Consider the following 18,214-nt stretch of genomic DNA (forward strand, 5'->3'; position numbering starts at 1 on the left):
ACGATCTAATGAAAATGAACACTATGTATAAAAATGTGAAATCCTGAAAAAGCCCTCAAAATCAAAGAAGCCTGAAACACTTTTCCCAGTCACTGACATCAAACAAGTTGTACTTTTCTAGGCTGACTCATAATCTCCACAATAAGTATCTCAGCAAGCATCCTTTTGAAACGAAGTTACACGTTACTTCAACAGACTACTGTCTCTTTCGAACGTATTCATTTGGTTTGCTGGGAGTTGTTACCAGTCATCCTTGAAGTTACTGTATGTGGTTGCCTTTTAGTCAGAATAATCTTTGTTCAACAAACCGCCGTCAAACTTCTTCTATTTCCTCATGATTCATTTACAAGAAAAACAAAAGTGGGGGGTGGGGTGGGGGGGGTCAGAGAAGCAAAGGGCTAATGTAGGGATTGAACTCCCGCCTCTGGGGTCACGCTGTTTGGGTGGGAGACAGGGATTTTCCCTGCAACACCTCAAACCAAATCTTTAAGACATGAATGCGGCCAACGTTAACCGCCACCAAAACCGCTAAAAGACTTAATCATTTTTTCAAATCCTACTGTCATTTCTGATCTGTCAAAAGCTTGGGACTCCTACAATAACGCATCACCTCAGGTCCTCTGACCTAATGAATGTCAACACCACCTCTGAAATATTGAAAACTTACAGTTCTTGCAACCATTCATTCGTGCCAAGGCAGCCAGGCCAATCCATTCATGAATCAATCGGAGGCAAATACATCATATTTGATTTCATTTGATTACACTGATTGGCTCTGACAGAGGGAATACTGTCCAAATGGGGAAGGTCAAAAATTAAAGGTAATTGAATTCCAAGGATGCTGTTACAATCTGCTGTCATTACGGGCAAAGCTGTCTTCAGATCTCCAAGCAATATTCACTCCTACCTCCAAGCTACACCAAAGCCTTCAGGCAATCATCAATCACACAGTGAGAAGCAATCACATCTGCAGTTTGATTTCTTTAGTCCAAACCTCAATAGAAAACTTTACTTTGCTGCAATGTTTTTATGTTATGGTTGAATGCACACTGCCTAAACAAAAGCATATCTGGGTTTGTAGCATGAAAAATAGCATGGATGAATTAACAGTGCCATTCACAGCATTTTGTAAAAAAAAACACAGAGGGTGTCACAGACAGCAGGCCAACATGCAAAAGTGTTGTTTGTGGACATTCATGTGGCTGTTTTCTTTTATAACATGGCTGATTTTGTGTATAACCTTTAACGTGTGTGTTTCAAACCCACACCCTGACAGCAAGTTGGATCAACCACCCAGGATGTTTGATAAGCAGGGCTGCACAGCTCGTTGCAATTTAGTGTGCGCGCTGGCCTTCTGTGAGCTTTTACAACCTACATTTACCCGTAGCACCCTTCTCTTTGTATATCCACATTTTGCATGTTTCATCACAGAACTTTAATTCCAGTTTAACTCACGACAGGTTCCTCTCAATGTACAAAACAAAGAGATACTGAATTGATTAACCGCCTATCACTGGCTGGGCGCTGCATTCAGTCTCTAATCAAGGCAACACGTTAATGTCAAACTGGCATTAGATGAGTTGGTTATAGCACTGAGTTGTAAAACACAAAATAAGGTTACATCAGGTCCCTGGCAAAGCAGGTGGCCTCTCGTGGAAATACGGCACTTGATAACCCATCTACGTTATTTTATATCTTTGGCATGTCCACAAAAATCCAATGGCCTCATCAGCAGCTCATTTACTGGACAGGCTGCTCCTGTCATCCTGCCAGATTGGTTTTTCTGGCAGCAGAGAACAGTAGCAACAAATATGATTCCGGTCCCTGTAACTTTTGCTAAGGATGATGGACTTGATGTTATTTGGTGTTCTTATCAAAAAAGGTTAAGACAACTGAGACTGATCACAAGCCCAGACTTCATTTTGTTCACCTCAGCTTTCCGAACAGGCCAAAATGCTTTCCATCATATGTCAACAATCTCTTTATATCCATGAATCAATGCATCTTGCAATCATGTCTTTAAATTGGTTGGAATTGCGTTCATATTCCTCTCCAAAGGAAACAGCAGTTTTCTTTGCAGAGAATAAAGACCTGCCTTTTAAGGGAATCTTGATGTTTTGTTTTGTTTTTTTTTTGGTGTCATTCAACTTTGAACAGATTGTTCTCACCTGAGGACAAGACATTAAATCTCTAGAGAGTGAAGCAAACTCCCTATTACACAGTAATTAGCCTAAATCAGGCTTTCACTGGTTCATGTTGGCCCTCCTCTCCATGTAGCCACTATAAAGCAAGAAAGGCGCTGGCATTCAAGCCATCCTTAATGTTTTGATAGCTAATCAAAATTCAGCACTCATCATTCTCTGTATAGCCTTCCAGTTACAATTCAAGAGCACACTCCATTATATTCTGAAAGAGAATCATTGACCTGCGACAAATAGATTCCCCCAAAAATACTGTTTAATTGTCCTTACGTAAAGCAAGAGCCTTTGATGTCTGTAATCTCCCTAGATTTCCCCATGCTCGACACGTCTTGGAGATGACTGAGGCGAACCAGGTGCAGGTGATCAAGTGTCTTTTTCTGGGTTCTTGATTCCAGGCTGGAAGCCACAGTCTGGGCTCAGCAGCTGTATATACACAGTACCTGGATCAATAACAGCAGAGAGCCTGTATTGATTATGTGTGTAAGTGATACTAGAATGGGGGTTGTTATGGAAGAGGAAGGGGGGGAGGTGGGAGGCAGGTGGCCTGGATTAAGGTAACAGGGATACAGCCTCGTAGTGACCCTGGTGTGTGCGTGCGCTTGTGCCTGCACGCGTGCGTGGGCGTGTGTGTTCCTATTTGGCTTCCCTATTCTCTCACATGCTCTGGTCTGTCATAGAGGGGAGTATGTTTAAAATATGTGTGCAGAGATGTCATATTATTCAATACAGGTTGATCCCTGAATTCAAGGGTTCCATATGCCGCCCCCCCCCTTCGTGTCCTGGTCTGACCCTTGCAACAGACTTGATCTATAAATAGTCAGTTATTTATATAGTTGCAATTTATATATGAATACAATCAAAGGTATTCCACAAATACATTTTCTGGGCTAACATCAGTCAACCTACTTTAACGCAACCAGCTCCCGTCACCGAACACTTGAAAAATTTGTTCCAGTTGGATAAGTTTGTATCTTTTTTTACTATGCCTAACCTCTAAGAAATTCACTGCTGGTCATCTATTGCTCTGCATTTTGATTTTCAAAAATACAAGCTGCAAAGTGGGAAACCACTTTAATTTTAGTTTACAGGTGTTAATTATAAATTGGACGTGGGGATATTTTGGTGTCTCACACATGGAATTACGAAAGTGCAAGAAATCCACTGATGTCAAAAGTCCAAAACCTATTTGCACTTCAATCAATTTCATCTAGAAAAAGGAAAACAACCTGATAAAAGCCACTGTACTTTATACTTCATAAAACAAGATATTGAAACTTTAGTGTTTGATTATTAGGCTGGGTTAATGAATAAAGTGGCTATTTCTGCCTCACTAGCATTCAGTGCATCAAACCTGACACAAATACCTCTAAAAGCACAATTAGTGCACCATTTATATAAACAATATAACTAGCAATACGGGGCTTCATTCACAAAACAGCTTGAGTCTGCATGAACTCTTAAGCACCTCAAAAAACTCACGTGCAACACAAGACATTTCAAAGGCACATGTTCCAATTTAAGGCTTTGTAATCCATTTGAGTACTTTAGTTCACACACATTACAGCATGAATATTTAACAACACAAAATTTAAAAAAAAAAAAAGCATTACTCATAATTATCCTTGTACCTTTTACATATTCAGTAGCAAGCTTCTCCTCTCTATCAAAATTGAAAACCCTGACCAGCCTGTTATCCCAGCTGCCCCTTATTTACATTGATTGTGTCTTTGCTATAAACACATGAAAAACATCTGTTCTAACGTCAAGCTCAACGCTCTCCCAGGACTTTGAATGGCTCAATTACAGCAGAGCTCCATGTCTGCAGCGCCACCCTCCAAAACAGAGCTGAGGCAGCACCCGGCACGTCCTCCTGGGATCAGAAACTCCAGATCCTGAACATATCCTGGTCCACCGTGATACAAATATCAAAAATCCTTGTCAGACTTTGATCCGAAATCTATATGCTGTCAGAGTGCCGAGACATCAGCTATAGAACCTGCTGTTTGGACGGCAGTACTTGTCTACAACCTTTAAGAAAAACTCTGCAATTCATGAAAATTCTGAGCATGTGTTGTCATTGAATTAACTACCTCTTCAGACACAGATGAAGTCTGTATAATTAAAGGGTCATTAATATCTTGATTTTTCTGGTTATGAGCGGTGAACTTATTAAATTTATGTACTAAGTGATTTTGCAACCAAAGTCAATGAAGTATCAGGCACATTTCAGTCCAATTTCATCAATTTAAACCACAAAGAGCTTCACATTCCCAGTAATTCAATGAAGAGGGGCAAAATAGTGCGGCATTCCCTTATTTGCTGACAGTAATCACACCAGTGAGCAACAACACTGAGCAAGAGCTCAATCCAGAGACACTTGTAAACTACTAACTGCATCATACTAATCATTTCTGTATATTGTTAAGTTTTTGGTTTTTTCAAAGGTTGCTTAAATAACTAAAAAGTACCTGATGCACTACAGAAAAAATAAATGTATTTTTTTCTTTTTAAAACTAAATCAAATCAAAAAATGAGGGTTACATTTGCTTCTCTGTCAGTTATTCTATCTTTCAATTTGTTGCCTAAGTGCAGCTGCTGTCTTCTTTGGGCCACTGCAGGTGATTTGTCAGTGGTGACTCTTTCAAGTGTGTTATCAGTCAGAGAGAATAAGGCTGTTTTAAATATGAGGCAGCTAAAAATGTCTCCAATTGTCAAACTGTTTTAAGCGACATGACTACTGTAAATGAAACATAACTTAGAGGTCTATATTTTGTGTTGGTTAACCAACAGGCAAACACGAATGCATTATCAATAAATGTATAAAATTGTCCCTAAAAAGGAACAGAAACATGTCTACGCAGCAAGCAGTGCAGTCATAATTAGCTACGTCCCACCTCTGTGTGCTTTAGAAGTTATTTATCCTTCAGCTACACTACATTGACTCCCTTGCAGCACACGTAAGAGTGCATTAGGATGCAGAGAAAAGCAACAGTGGTGCCTGGGAAGGTGGAGACTGGGGGAAGGTGCTGGAGACAGGAAAACCTTTGTCTGATTCATCATTTCGTGTTCAGCAGATTACACACTGAGCAAGACACTGGTGTAAAATCTGTTGCATGAATAAAACAGGATTATTTATTCAGAGAGATAAAAGAAGTGTCGAGGTTTAATCCCTCCACAGGATCGCAAAAAAAAAATTCTCTCATGGACACATGCCAACAAAGGCACTACAATGGATGAGCTTGGATTTTATAAAGATATATCCTATTAACAATCGTGCACACATACTGTTATCTGTAAACTTGTGATGCAGTTCCTCCATCTGGGTTTATGTCTTTGGCTTTTGGCTTGGTCTAATATGAACCCATTGTGCCATGCTCTTCGATTCTCTGACAAAAAATGTATCAAATTTTGAGCAACAGCTAGAAGAAGAAAATAATTTTCCTTCTGTAAAAAAAAAAAAAAAAAAAAAAAAAAGGCCCCATTTTCCCTCCGTAACATTGTTCACCGTCACGGTCCAATTGTGTTTCCTATAGCCCTGCAGGCAAACGGTGTCCAGATATTTCAGAAATCTATATTTCTTGTAACAAAGGAGGCTGACGTAGAGAAAGTGAGTCCACCTTCCCTCTCCTCCTCTTGACTATTGGAATTCCTCTCCAAATGTGGCGTATTTACACTATGGGCTCAATGATGGAGGTAGGGATGAGGTTAAGAGGCTGTGGAGTGTGTACGGGGTAGGGGTGGGGGTGGGGGGTGGGGGGGGGGGGCTACAGATGAATTTAGATTTTTAGAATTTTGAATACAGATTTTTTTTTTTTTTTTACCCTCATCCCTCCTTATCACTTGGAAAGTTCCTGGTGTGTAAAATTGAATTCTGACGGTATTTCCCAGGATCAAGATGAGAGGGCTGGGATTGGCAAAAACATAATGTGGAGAAGCTGGGACAACTGCTTTTAAACCCACCCCTCAATCCCTCTCTTTTACACACACACACACACACACACACACACACACACACACACACACACACACACACACACACACACACACGCACACACATTAACTGCGGACACACAAAATAACAGGGTCTTGTCTTTCTAGAACAAAGGCAAAAGTGAACTCACACTAAGCCAGTGATGCGAAGAAGAACCCACTTCCAGTATCGTACATGCTGATGTGGTGGCTCTGTGATGTTGCATGTGTTCACACCCTAGCAGCAACAAACGACAGGAGGAAGCCCTTTGCTGTTTTTAATCTAGGATCTTACCCTCCCGTTTCTATCTATTCCAGTCACATACACGTATAACCTTAGCTTGAAGCTATCCTAACAGGTGCCGCACGTGGATTTTATTTTATTTTTTATGAGCTGCAAATGGAAAAAATATGCATACCTAATAATATGAAATATACCCGCTGGCAAAAACCCATCAAAACAACTGCTCTTAGAGGAAAAATAATTAAACAGTGAAAGTAGCAGCAGCATTTATGTCTGATGGGGGGTAGACAGCTTTAAAATAAGCTCTCCCAAGATATGACAAACACTGGTTCTCAGCTTTAATTATAACCTCATTATTCACTGAAATGAAACCAAAGACAAGAGAGTCCTTAATTTAATAAGGCTGTTCCCAAGTTAAACCTACCTGCTCAAATGATTAAAAAATGTCTTGTTTTGGATGTGTATGTTTGTATATGGATACAATGACCATAGCACTGAGGAAATCCCATCGCCACAGGAGCGAGCTGAAGCACCTGTTCATCATCCGAGCACCTCCCCTGAACCAGACTGAACCAGATCCTGGATACTGACCCCCAGACAGGGATTACAATGTTGTGTGACTCAGAACAGCCGGACCATCACACACCCTGCTGAGTGTGTTACTGACGACACAAATTCTCCGGCCATATAGACTCGAGTTATCAGACGCAGTGCAAAAACTGAACTCTACCGAAAGCGTGGATATACTGTTCATTTGTTCCGTTCAAATTCAACTGTATGTTGTCCTGTTGCCAATGCTGCCTAATGAAACAGAACAAGTTGTTCACCAGACTTTGACAGTCTTTTTCCAGCAGGGTAGAAAATTAATGAAGGCTTAGGGCAGAAATACTGTCTTAAATTGAAATAATCTGTTCATGCAATTTAAATGAGGGGAAACATGCAGCTTTTGTGTATAGACTTGCATTTCAATCAGTTTTTTTCATTTTTATTTTGCAAGATGAAAATAGACGAGGTAACACTTAGTTTATCTTTTATTTTGTTCAATTGTCATATATTGATGTCTCAGTGCAAATGCTGTCTTATTTTGGCCACAATAGGCGAGGATAATTCTTCCAAGTGTGATCTCACTTAGAGACAACTGGTCTATTTTTGTTCATGGAAAAACTGTGTATGTGGACTGAAGCAGCAAAACCTGTCTCTCATTATCAAACTATTTACAGTTCTATAATTGATATACCTACTTATTTAATTTAAAATGAATCATCTTTGTAGTACGAATTTGCCAAACCAACCCACCAAAAACAAACAGCACATGCATTATCCTGTAGTGGATCTGAAAAAGACCGTAAAATATGGACTGAAGTCAAAAGATTTCTTTCCAGGGTCATGAAGGGTGTCCTTCCTGACAGGAAACTGAGCAGGCATTTGGTTCGTGATGGGTCAGGTTTTTTAGGGGGCCCAGCTAGCCAATTGTGTTGCTCCATAGCTGAAGTCCAGGCCGTCCCACCAGCCCCTGCCACCTGTCCTTCACCCTCCCTCAGGGTGTGGGGAGAGGGTGACGGCCAGATGGCTCTTGAGGGCCAAGCAGCATCCTGAGTGCAGCATCCTCCCCACCCCCAGCCTCAGAGCTCCATGCCTGGTCCCACCTCCACCCTCTGACCCTCCTCCCAATCCAAACCCCTGAGCCCCAGCACTCGTCAGTGCTGCATGACTGAGCAAACACAGTCCTTCACCAAAATAAATCCCCCGTCTCTCCTATGCAGCTGCCTAGTTTGCAAGAAAAGGTTAGCCGGGGCCTAAAAGAGCCTTCATCTCTACTGGCAAAACAGCATTCATGACATTAAGATTTTCGCTATCACAAAGTGCCAGAACTGCCTCCTGAGGCCGATTCTTTATCGGTTAGCTGAAAAAAATCCTTAAAAGAAAATGGTTTATGCCTGTTCCAGCTACAGAGTACCTGACCTACAGAAGAAAATGAGTGCTAGCCACTGTTATCACTAAAGATAGTAATCAATTATCTGAGCGATCCAGTCAGGGGTTGGCTGGAAAGAAAATATTGTTAAAGAGGTATAATGTCTACAAAAGATTCTAAATAATCTCACATGGTTGCTCATTTGTCATTACGCTGTCCTATCTCTCTGATATTACATTCAATTAGTTTCAGATACCAGCAGTGCAAGGCTGCTGGCAACCACAATCAATCAAACCCTGTCAATGACAAATTGTCACCCCGCTAGTCGCTCTCTATATCTAGGCAACGGGCCAGTGTAACAGCAGAGACATGATTCGGGGCGGTGATCACCAAGTCTAATGGATGTCTCAACCTGAGGTCAGAATCCAGCATCAATTCTCACCGAGAGCAAAAAGATCGGCCATCATTCACATCTGTTCAGGTGCCAGGAAAAAACTGATCCTCGCAACTTGTCGAAAATGTGTGCAGCACTGTATACAGTAGACGCATATGGCCCTCACTGTTTGGTTTAAGAGAAAAATGCAGGAGGGCAATGACTACAGTAATCTGAGTGGTGGTTAGCACAGATGTTGCAATCCTAATAAACAGGTAGGCAGCTCAGGGAGGGTACGGCCAGAGTGACCTTGCCCATACGTCTGGTTAAATCTCCGCTGTTGGAGGAAATACTGTAGATAAAGCAGTAAAAGTAAGTTATTTTTCTGTTGCCTTGATTATCTTTACAAGCACAATCCTTTGATATAACTCAGTAGTATGTTGAAATCGAAAAATAAACAGCTTAACCCCATCATCACGAAATGATTATCTGAGAAAGAAGATCAATTAATGTTTCTGCTCAATCTTGCCATTTTGTTGGCTGTGCAAATTGTTTAAACTGAAAAACATAGTGTTCAACTGATCTACTAGTAATCCCCTACTTCCAGCAATGGAGATGCTTCCATGTACCAAAAGCTAAATATTGTAGATAACAAGAAATTGAAATGAGCTTCATTTGCAGGTTGCCTGATGTGCATGTTAGCATACAGGTACTTAGGCTTACTAACCTTAATAGCATTCTTCAGTTTGATAGCCTACTGTGTTTACATCATTATATAAATCAATTTTAAATCACAGTGTGACTCACTCTAATTGTCTACCGTAATAATGTTTTTGTTTTTGCCTGGGCCAGAAATGCTTCTACTTCAATAAACAATTAAAGTGAAACATACGGTACAAACTCCTTATCAGTTTTACTATTGACAAGCCAGTGTCTCATCATCACGTCTCACATTACTGGACCATTCCAAGACTGGAAGACACCACAGCCTGGCAGCCATGGAAAGAAACTCTGAAGCTTAGTAACCAGGCATCTCCCACTGAGTATCCTGAGGTCCAGGATTAAGTCCATGAAGGATATAAACAAAGCCAGGTAGGGTTTCCCACTCATCTGTGTCTCTTAACTAATTACGAGACTGTTACAGAATGACTGCAGCAGAGCAGACAGCAGCAGCACACACACACATCCCCCTGCAAACACCTCATTATCCTACAGAACCCCACCCAACCGTATCAAACGCCTCTTAACGAGCAGTCCGAATCTAGACTAGTGAAAATAAATACCCAATTTCCAATGGCTCTGATTGAGCAATTAGTGTCTCATTTTCTTTCATCTTCATTGGGCTGAATCAATAATAGATTCCATTACAAAATGCTCTCTGTCACATTCTGTCTCTATCTGACGGAAGGGGCTGAGATCTGCTGACAGACTCAGTCTTTATTTTAATCTCATGGAACTTTAAACATAAAGTTTTTGTACTGAAATCTTGCACAACGTGTTCTCCCGATGGTCTGTTTGAAGACCTTGCATTTTTTCCCCATAATGAAGCCTGGCTGTGGATAATGAACATATTGTGAGCACTGCTTTCTCACCAAACATGTAGGTAGCCTCAAACATGAAAAAAGAGAAACACAGAGTTACATTATGTCAACACTGTCTCCACTTTTACCCTGTGTTCAACATTAGCGCTGTAAATCTGTACTGTATCCACAAAAACCCGGTGTGACATCGGGATATAAATCAAAAAAAAGTCCAATAACGTAGAATTTGGTATTTCATTAGCGCTCTCTCAAGAGCCAGGCTGTATGGGAGGCAGGGATGGGCCAACAGTCCAATATGCTGTGCAGACGTTGTTAATCAAAGATCAGCTCAGAGTTCCTTTTCTTTGACCGTGCTCCAATAAATTAAGCATGCCTGTCTAGACCCCGAGTTCACAGCGATTTAAATCTATCCAGCCTAATTTCACGCTGGCTTTCACAAACCTGTGATACAGAGTAGTCGCAATGTATGAATCAAAAATTATGAATATGTAGTATACGGTGTGGTGCTGCTGTCAGATAAAAAAAAACAAACAACTTTTTAGTAACTGAAAAAGGCAACCTCTTTTTTTACATTTACAATATTACACTCTTCGGGTTATCTAACTACCTGACTATCATGTTGGAAGGAGTTTAGGGTATTGACTTCTGTCCCTTTGCACTTCTGTAGGGTGTCTTAAGATGTTACAGATTTTACTGAGACCTGTTGGACAGGCCATCGTCTGACAAAGGATCACCTGATTAGATTATGAATGTGACTGAATTCCCCTCTAGGACCTCATAGTCAGCTGTCAGAGAGCACTGCAAGCACCTGCTTTTTCCTTGGAAAATCAAGCATGGAAGACAAAAAGAGAGTTAAAGTTTATAAAGAGGGGATATTATAGGAAGCAAGAATTGTCTAGTTTTAGGTTGATTTTGTAGTTGTATTTTATTTAGTGCTATCAAAGCATGAGACTGATACTCCCACTCTGAACTGTCCCTGAGTGTGATTCACAGGAGGACTTTTTGATGGTTTGTTCAGTGTTGATGGAGGTTCTTCAAAGATTGTGCCCCATTTGATTCTCGTCCTCCTATCAGAACTAAAAATATGAAAATCACAAGAAATATCTTTTTTTTTTTTTTTTAATTTTCTCTCTTGACAACAACGCCACAGTTGAGGACAGTAATGAAAAGGCACAGATGAATTGGACATAGTGTAGCTGGACTATACACAGCACTAAAGATCAAATCTCGTGGAATCATAGTTCAGTGAATACCAATTGACTTTGAATAAGCAGGTTTCTGATAGTCTGCAGTTCTGCTCCATCAAACACTGAGCCCCGATTCACAGCAATACAATACATCCCCGATTCTCCTCTAACGCTCTCTGCTTTCCCATGTATGTCCATGATTGCTACTCAATGAACATTAATATATGGAGCTAGGGACATGTGAGAGAGTAAATCTACGAAGAGAACAAAATCCAATTACCTCCTACTGGGGCGAGTATCACATATAGGATCGTGAACTCACACAGCCTAGGTAATTGTCAGGGGACATTGAATCTTGCTGCATGGGAGCCTGGGGTAATTCTCCAACAATGAGAGTCCGCGTGTCCACGTTACTACCTCAGTGCTTTCAATTTATTTAAGTCGGTTGATGTCCATTAGGAGGAAAGGTGAGCATTGGCTCAGGCTAGCACGACCCCTCTTCCCTGGAGAGCGCCGCGTGTCGTGCCTCGTCTGGTCTCCCACTGGCGATGCTGCCACATCTGCGGCTGCAAGTGAGGCTTCTTGCAAAGTCGAGACATGACGCTGCTGATAAGCTTGCAAAAGGGCAAAAACTCACTTTTACAAATGGTGTCAGAAAAAAACTGTCAACAAGAAAAAAAAAAAATAGTTTGGAAGGGATTTTGTAAATATTGAGCCTCATGCTCCATCCAAACACTAGACAGAGACGCTGAAGTCCTTGTGCTGTTCAGTGTGTCACATAGCATACAGAGAGAGGCTCGGCAGGCTGGAAAATTGGAAAACAGCAGCTGGGACTTTGGTTGCATCAATTAATATTCATGTTCTACATAATCTCAAGTGACTAATTTAATACACCTGATCAAATCAATAATTTACAGGGGGAGGACCAGGGGGGACGGGAGAAACATGAGAAAAAGGATTAAACCTTGTTATTAAATCTGATCCCTGGCACACCTTTAGCACGGGGAGTAAAGTCAGACAAATCTCCACACCATTTGGAACGGAACCAGACCTAGCAGTGACCAAACCGCAACATGCATGCTGTGACCTTGCAAGCCTCAACAGTGGTGGACCCCCAGACTAGGTCACCCACCCGGAGGATTTGGGGATCCCTCCTGTTTTGCTACCTTAGCTATAAACACAGTGTAAACAGCGCGTTGAATGTAGCATAGAAGCTATAAGTCGGCTGAGTCAGCGTTCCCTGCAGGAAAGCAAGAGAAATTCAGTCCACCACCACATTAAAGGGATCATACACCCGAGGAGCCGTCAGGTTTTCTTTTTTTCCCACCTACGGAGGACCATGTAATCCTTCATCTAAAGTCAAACCATGAAAACCAGAGAGAACTAGAGCTATGAGGTTTGCATACAAAAACAGCACTACATCAACATCATGTGGAAAAGCCGGAGCAAAGCTGAAACAGGGAAAATGAGTCGCAGTATCAAGTAATCCATCAATCTTAGTGCAGGCGGCCGAAGTAATTCTACACAACCACAAAGCATCAAAGAAGACTTAACAGACGCCTTGATGCTTTAACAGACTCTTTGGCTTTGAATCAATCCCGTTATTCTTCCTTTTACACCTCATAAAAGGTGATAAAGGACAGACTAGGTCAGAATGCAGATATTTAAAAATCCTTCATGACAAAGTAAGGGCGTTTTTGTTTTTGTTAATATGTCAAGCTGTCTTGGATCTTTTCTTCCTGACAGCTCAGAATTTAAATGTACAATTTCAAAGACTTTTGGAGGTCAGGGGATGTTGTGAAACCTTACAGTTTGTTTTAGCACAAAGTCTTTGCAGAAACAGATTTATCTGACCAGAAAAGATTTCTTACAATATCCACCGGCATTCAAGAGTAGCCAAGTCCGTGCATACTTTTTTATTAAGTGGCGACAGTTTTGTTTTGCTTGTCGGCCACCTATCAACCCATACAGACTCAACTGTCAACAGATACCTTCAAAAACTGCTTGTCCACTCTACACTCCAGAGCACTCACTCGGCCTTGTTGCACTCTTAAACCATTGCACAACTAAGAGCGGACATGTTGATCTGGAGGATATAAAGGATCAGTCATTAACTCACCCTTTTCTGGTCCTCCAAGCCGTGCAGCACAGGTTTCCTCCTCGGGTGCTGTTGTGGACTAGCCTCTGCTCCTGCCTCCATCTTCCCATAAGTGACTGAGTCCTCAGGCTCTTCCAAAGCTAAATATCCTTTTTGGGAATGAAGGGAAATACCTGCTCAAAGTATTTCAGTCCCCTTCCCACTTGGTTCCCAGTTGTGGTGCATGAATGTCAATCCAAAAAAAAAAGGCAAAAATGTCTGTCCATCAACTTTGCTCCATGAAAAAGATGGCACCCAATCTCTGGGGGGATCCAGCCTCAGCCACATGCCGTGTCTCAGTCATATCGTTTCCTGGTCACGAGGGGCTGGCCTGAAGTGAGCATCAGGGCAGAGAACAGGAGCCAGGGATAACCAGGACGGATCTCTCTCCCAGAAACATCATCAAATCTTAAAGGAGGATGTGATCGTCACGATCCTCTCTAGTGCCCGGGATTCAGTCTGTCTGAAAATGTGTGCAGGTTTCGGTTTCTCGTCAGCGAAATGAGCGGACTTCAGTTTTCCACGGAGCATCCACCAGTATAAAAAAGAAAAGCAGAAAAAGGTCCAGCGAAAGCAGATGTGCAAAAGCTCGCGCCACTCACAGCAAAGGTCAAGTGTGGTATCCTGACAGCGAACAAGCGCTTGTGTTGAGAAAGAAAACAAGAGTTAAATTGAAGCATTATAGCAAAGGCTGCGGTGTCACAAAGAAATTGAGATACCGAGTCAGTATCATACAGACAAGCTAAACGGAGCTACATAAACTCTGGATAAACCACAACTGACATATTGGAATTTCTTCAAAGTTCCTTGTGACTTGCAAAGTATTTAGAAGATAAGGCTTGTGAAATTCTATATTTGTTTTATTGTCAAACAAATCCAATGAAAAGACCAAAACCAGCAATGCGTTAGTCCTTCTTTTCAGTACTCTATGAGTTCCCCAACCTGCCTGTGGCACTCAGCCACAAGCCCATGCCATAGAAAAAGGCTCAGTAATTTCCCAGAACGGCTGGGCACTGGAGTTTTTTAGCAAATATTACTAAAACAGGAGGAAAAAAAAGTGCTTTTTTTTTTTTCAGCCGAGGCTTAATCCGCCTATGGTCCTCTTGTGAGAATTTACAGCAGCAGAAGAGACTATTTGGGACTGACTCAATGAAAACAAAAAATGACAGTGCACACATTCATCATAATGAAGGAACATCAGCCCAGTGCGGCTCACCGACGTGTTTTTAATCCTTTCTGAGAGACAGCTCCAGCTTTTTGCTTTTTCGTCTTTTCCCGGGATTTGCCGACAATTAGTAAAACACAGAATATCACCGGACTTATCCTCAAAAATGCCACCGCTTACAGGACAGTTCACTCAACAAACCGCCAGCTAATTGCCGCGGGTGTGGGCTTCTCGCCCTTCACGCCCCTCGCAAAATCACTTCTTAAATCATAACTAGCTAACTTTTTTTGTTTGTTTGTTTGTTTGTTTTGTTTGTTTGGTTCGCCAACTTGCTACCGCGCGAGGCAGTTCTTGTAAGTTGTAGTACACATGGCTTTTTTTTTTTTTGGCCTCCCGCTTGACAAGAACGACAAAACAAACTCGACAGCGACAACGCAACATGGACCCAAGAGTTACGGTCTGCAACAAACTGCCTGCCGAAGATTGGAGCTACTGCAGCATCTCTGCGGGAGAATTCCGCGAGCACTCACGGGCTGCCTGACAGACCGGCTGCCGCTGCGGGCTCGCGGGGAACTGTTCGCAGTTGCCTGTATTGACGAACAACAAATAAAGTAGGGAGGAGAAATAAACATCGGCGGAGAGTTTCCGCGGTAAGGAACGATAATCACCCCGCACTTCTCCGTGCCTTTCCTTCCGGTGGAGATGAACCCTGCCTCGTGCGCTGCGCTGTCCGTTCCTCCGGCTGCGAGCAGAGCGGCCAGCCGCCGCATTCACGTGCTGTCGGAAATATAGCAGACGTGCGACGGTCAGCGATATTGACGTTTTCGCCTCACATTGTCTTTGAAGCACGAATTGTTTCCTCTTTTACATCTTTTTTACAGCCCAGTTTTTTTTTTAATGTGCTTTTAATATGCTTCTCTTTTTTCCCGTCTTGTCTTAAAGTTTTAAGGGTATTAAGGGTATGTTCTCCTTTAGTGATTCCAGTCAGCCTATGTCTTCTACCAGGGTGTTTCAGTGCTTTGCATTTTGCAGAGCACTTTGTGACCTTTTTTTTTTTTGCAATAAATAAAGTTTTTTCGTAAGCATTATTTTAAGAGGAATGAGGAAAAAGAACTAATTCATCCTTTCATGATCATATTCACAGTTCTCAATAATAGCTGTCACAAATTTTAAACAAGGGAAAAATACATGCTGTATCCGACATTTCTCCAGCAGTGCTGTTAAGCACACAGAGAACCAAAGCTCCATCAATTGTACACATTTCTCTAACTTGTTAAAGCTACACATTCTTATCTCTCATGCGAAACTGATTTTTATTCATCAACATATGAGAACTTTAACAATTAGTTGAGTAATGAGTTAGCCCATTGTCAGAAACATATACTGTTTCGATAACTGATCATTTCAGCTTCTCAGATAGGAGGCGTTTATGCTTTTCTTTGTCGTTCATGATACTAAGCTGGACCCTTGGTCAGACAAAACAGATCCTTTGTGTCATCCTGGGCTGTAGAAAAAAATCTGATGGGCATTTTTCACTATCTCTGAGATTTTATATTTAAAAAAAATGATTAACTGAAAAGATAATCAACAGATGTAACCCTGATGAAAATAACTGTTAATTACAGCCATACTGGGATTTAAACTCTAAGGGGAAATTCTCAGAAGGCATCATTAAAAAAACATTTGAAAATGTCATCTTGGACTGTGGGAGATTACAACAGGATTTATAGACAAAAAACTAATCAAGAATCTAATTAAAGCAAATTAATCGATAATGAAATAGCCATTAACTGCAGTTTTACAACATACATATACTTAGGAAATTGAAATACATCTCTGACTCTACTTCTGTAAGTATTATAATTTTAATATAACAATAGCTTTAAAAAAAAACAGTCTAAAGTTAAGAATCCCATATCAGAATCATTACCAAAGAATTAAAGATTACTCCTCGGTCGACGTATTTATCATACTTATCCACTGACTGTTTTTTCTGATCATGCAGACAGACCGGGTCCATTTTTTAATCAACCCCCCACGAACTGCTGTACTTGCCCAGTCGGAGTGGTTGGTCTGCTTTACGAGGAGTACCTGAAGGCAGCATCGGGCTTCAACTCGCTCTCTTTCACATCCGTGACATTACGTCACTGGATGCCGCTCTCTCTCAACATCCTTGAAGGCGCTCGTCGGTTTCCATGGTGATTCCCACTCAGCAGAGAGCTTTACCGCCACCTAGCGACGCAACAGAGACACGTCAAGGCCAAGATGCGGAAGCTCTACAACTTTATTCTACAATTGTCCACTGCATTTATTTGATAACTTTAGTTAATAGTTTCATTGCAGTATGTGTGTGTGTGTGTGTGTATATATATATATATACATACACATATATATGCATATATACACATATATACATATATACACATATATATATATATATATATATATATATATATATATATATATATATATATATAGTGATTAACATTAGCTCTACCTTTAGCAGCTACAAGATTAAAGTGATACACGCCATGTACACATGAATCCATCATTAGAGGCCATTCTGAGTAATGAGTACTTTTACTTTTGGTACTTTAAGTACAATTTTTTTATGCCAACACTTTTTTGCTTAAGTAAAAATTTTGAATGACTTGTACCTGTAATAGAGTATTTCTACGCCGTAGTGTCGCTACTTTTACTCCATTAAAAGATCTTAGTTCTTCTTCCACCAATTAAAATCAGATTATCTGTATAACTCTGACCTGACTCCTTTGACATTAATCTGAGCATCCCATTCACATGAAGATCATAGACCTTAACGTACCTAGATTGATTTTGTCATGTTCAGCCATTTGATCATTTATCTTCAATCATTTATTTATTTTGAACCTTTTTGCATGTAAAAGCACAGTCTGATTTAGTGTAGTGTTTTAGGTATGTGAATGTTTAATGAAAACACGTTGGACTTTCGCTTAAGGAAAGCTGTCTTTCTCTGCACAAACAGCGCAGTGTTGGATATTTAAAATAAGACTGGGCCTAAAATTTCTCAACACAAGGGGCGGATCGAGCAGTTTAGGGGTATTCGGGGTAAACATTTGCTGTCGGACCTCCAACTCACACATCGACCACTCTCTGGGAATTATGTACGTGCCTTGTCGCCAGTAAACACAAAAGACCATTTGTACATGGCAGCTTCATTATTTACCCAGAAACGCTGAAACCAACCGGCACTCCTGTACCGTAAAAATAGCCTACCTGGCTAGATTTTGACACAGGTCCCATCTTACAGAACAGGACCACTAAATTAGCTAATAATGCAGGACCTGAGTTATTCCATATAGTACTTCGCTGGTGAGAATTCCCGCCCAAATTTTCAATTCATCAAACTACCAAAACCCGCTGACATGCTGTTGACCAAGGGCATTTGGGAACCCTTGGGGTCCGTTGGGGACCCTGGGGTAGTTGACCGGTTTGGTAATCCAGCC

The 18,214-nt window shown here is 41.2% G+C and overlaps 1 protein-coding gene across 3 annotated transcripts in view; it reads right to left on the bottom strand.

The window, feature by feature from the left end:
- The window catches only part of nav2a (neuron navigator 2a), a 232,745-nt gene that overhangs the window by 212,004 nt on the left and 2,527 nt on the right, over window positions 1–18,214 (bottom strand). For 2 of the 3 annotated variants that reach the window (XM_040124570.1, XM_040124551.1), the window contains exons 2-4: window positions 16,821–16,961; window positions 15,398–15,506; window positions 13,547–14,205 (exon numbers count right to left, since the gene is read on the bottom strand). In XM_040124570.1, coding sequence (XP_039980504.1) covers window positions 13,547–13,627 — 81 coding nt within the window. In that variant the 5' untranslated portion in view covers window positions 13,628–14,205; window positions 15,398–15,506; window positions 16,821–16,961. The other variant, XM_040124561.1, reaches the window with a different exon arrangement.

Source organism: Xiphias gladius, chromosome 1 (assembly GCF_016859285.1).
Source record: "Xiphias gladius isolate SHS-SW01 ecotype Sanya breed wild chromosome 1, ASM1685928v1, whole genome shotgun sequence".
Lineage (NCBI taxonomy): Eukaryota > Metazoa > Chordata > Actinopteri > Istiophoriformes > Xiphiidae > Xiphias > Xiphias gladius.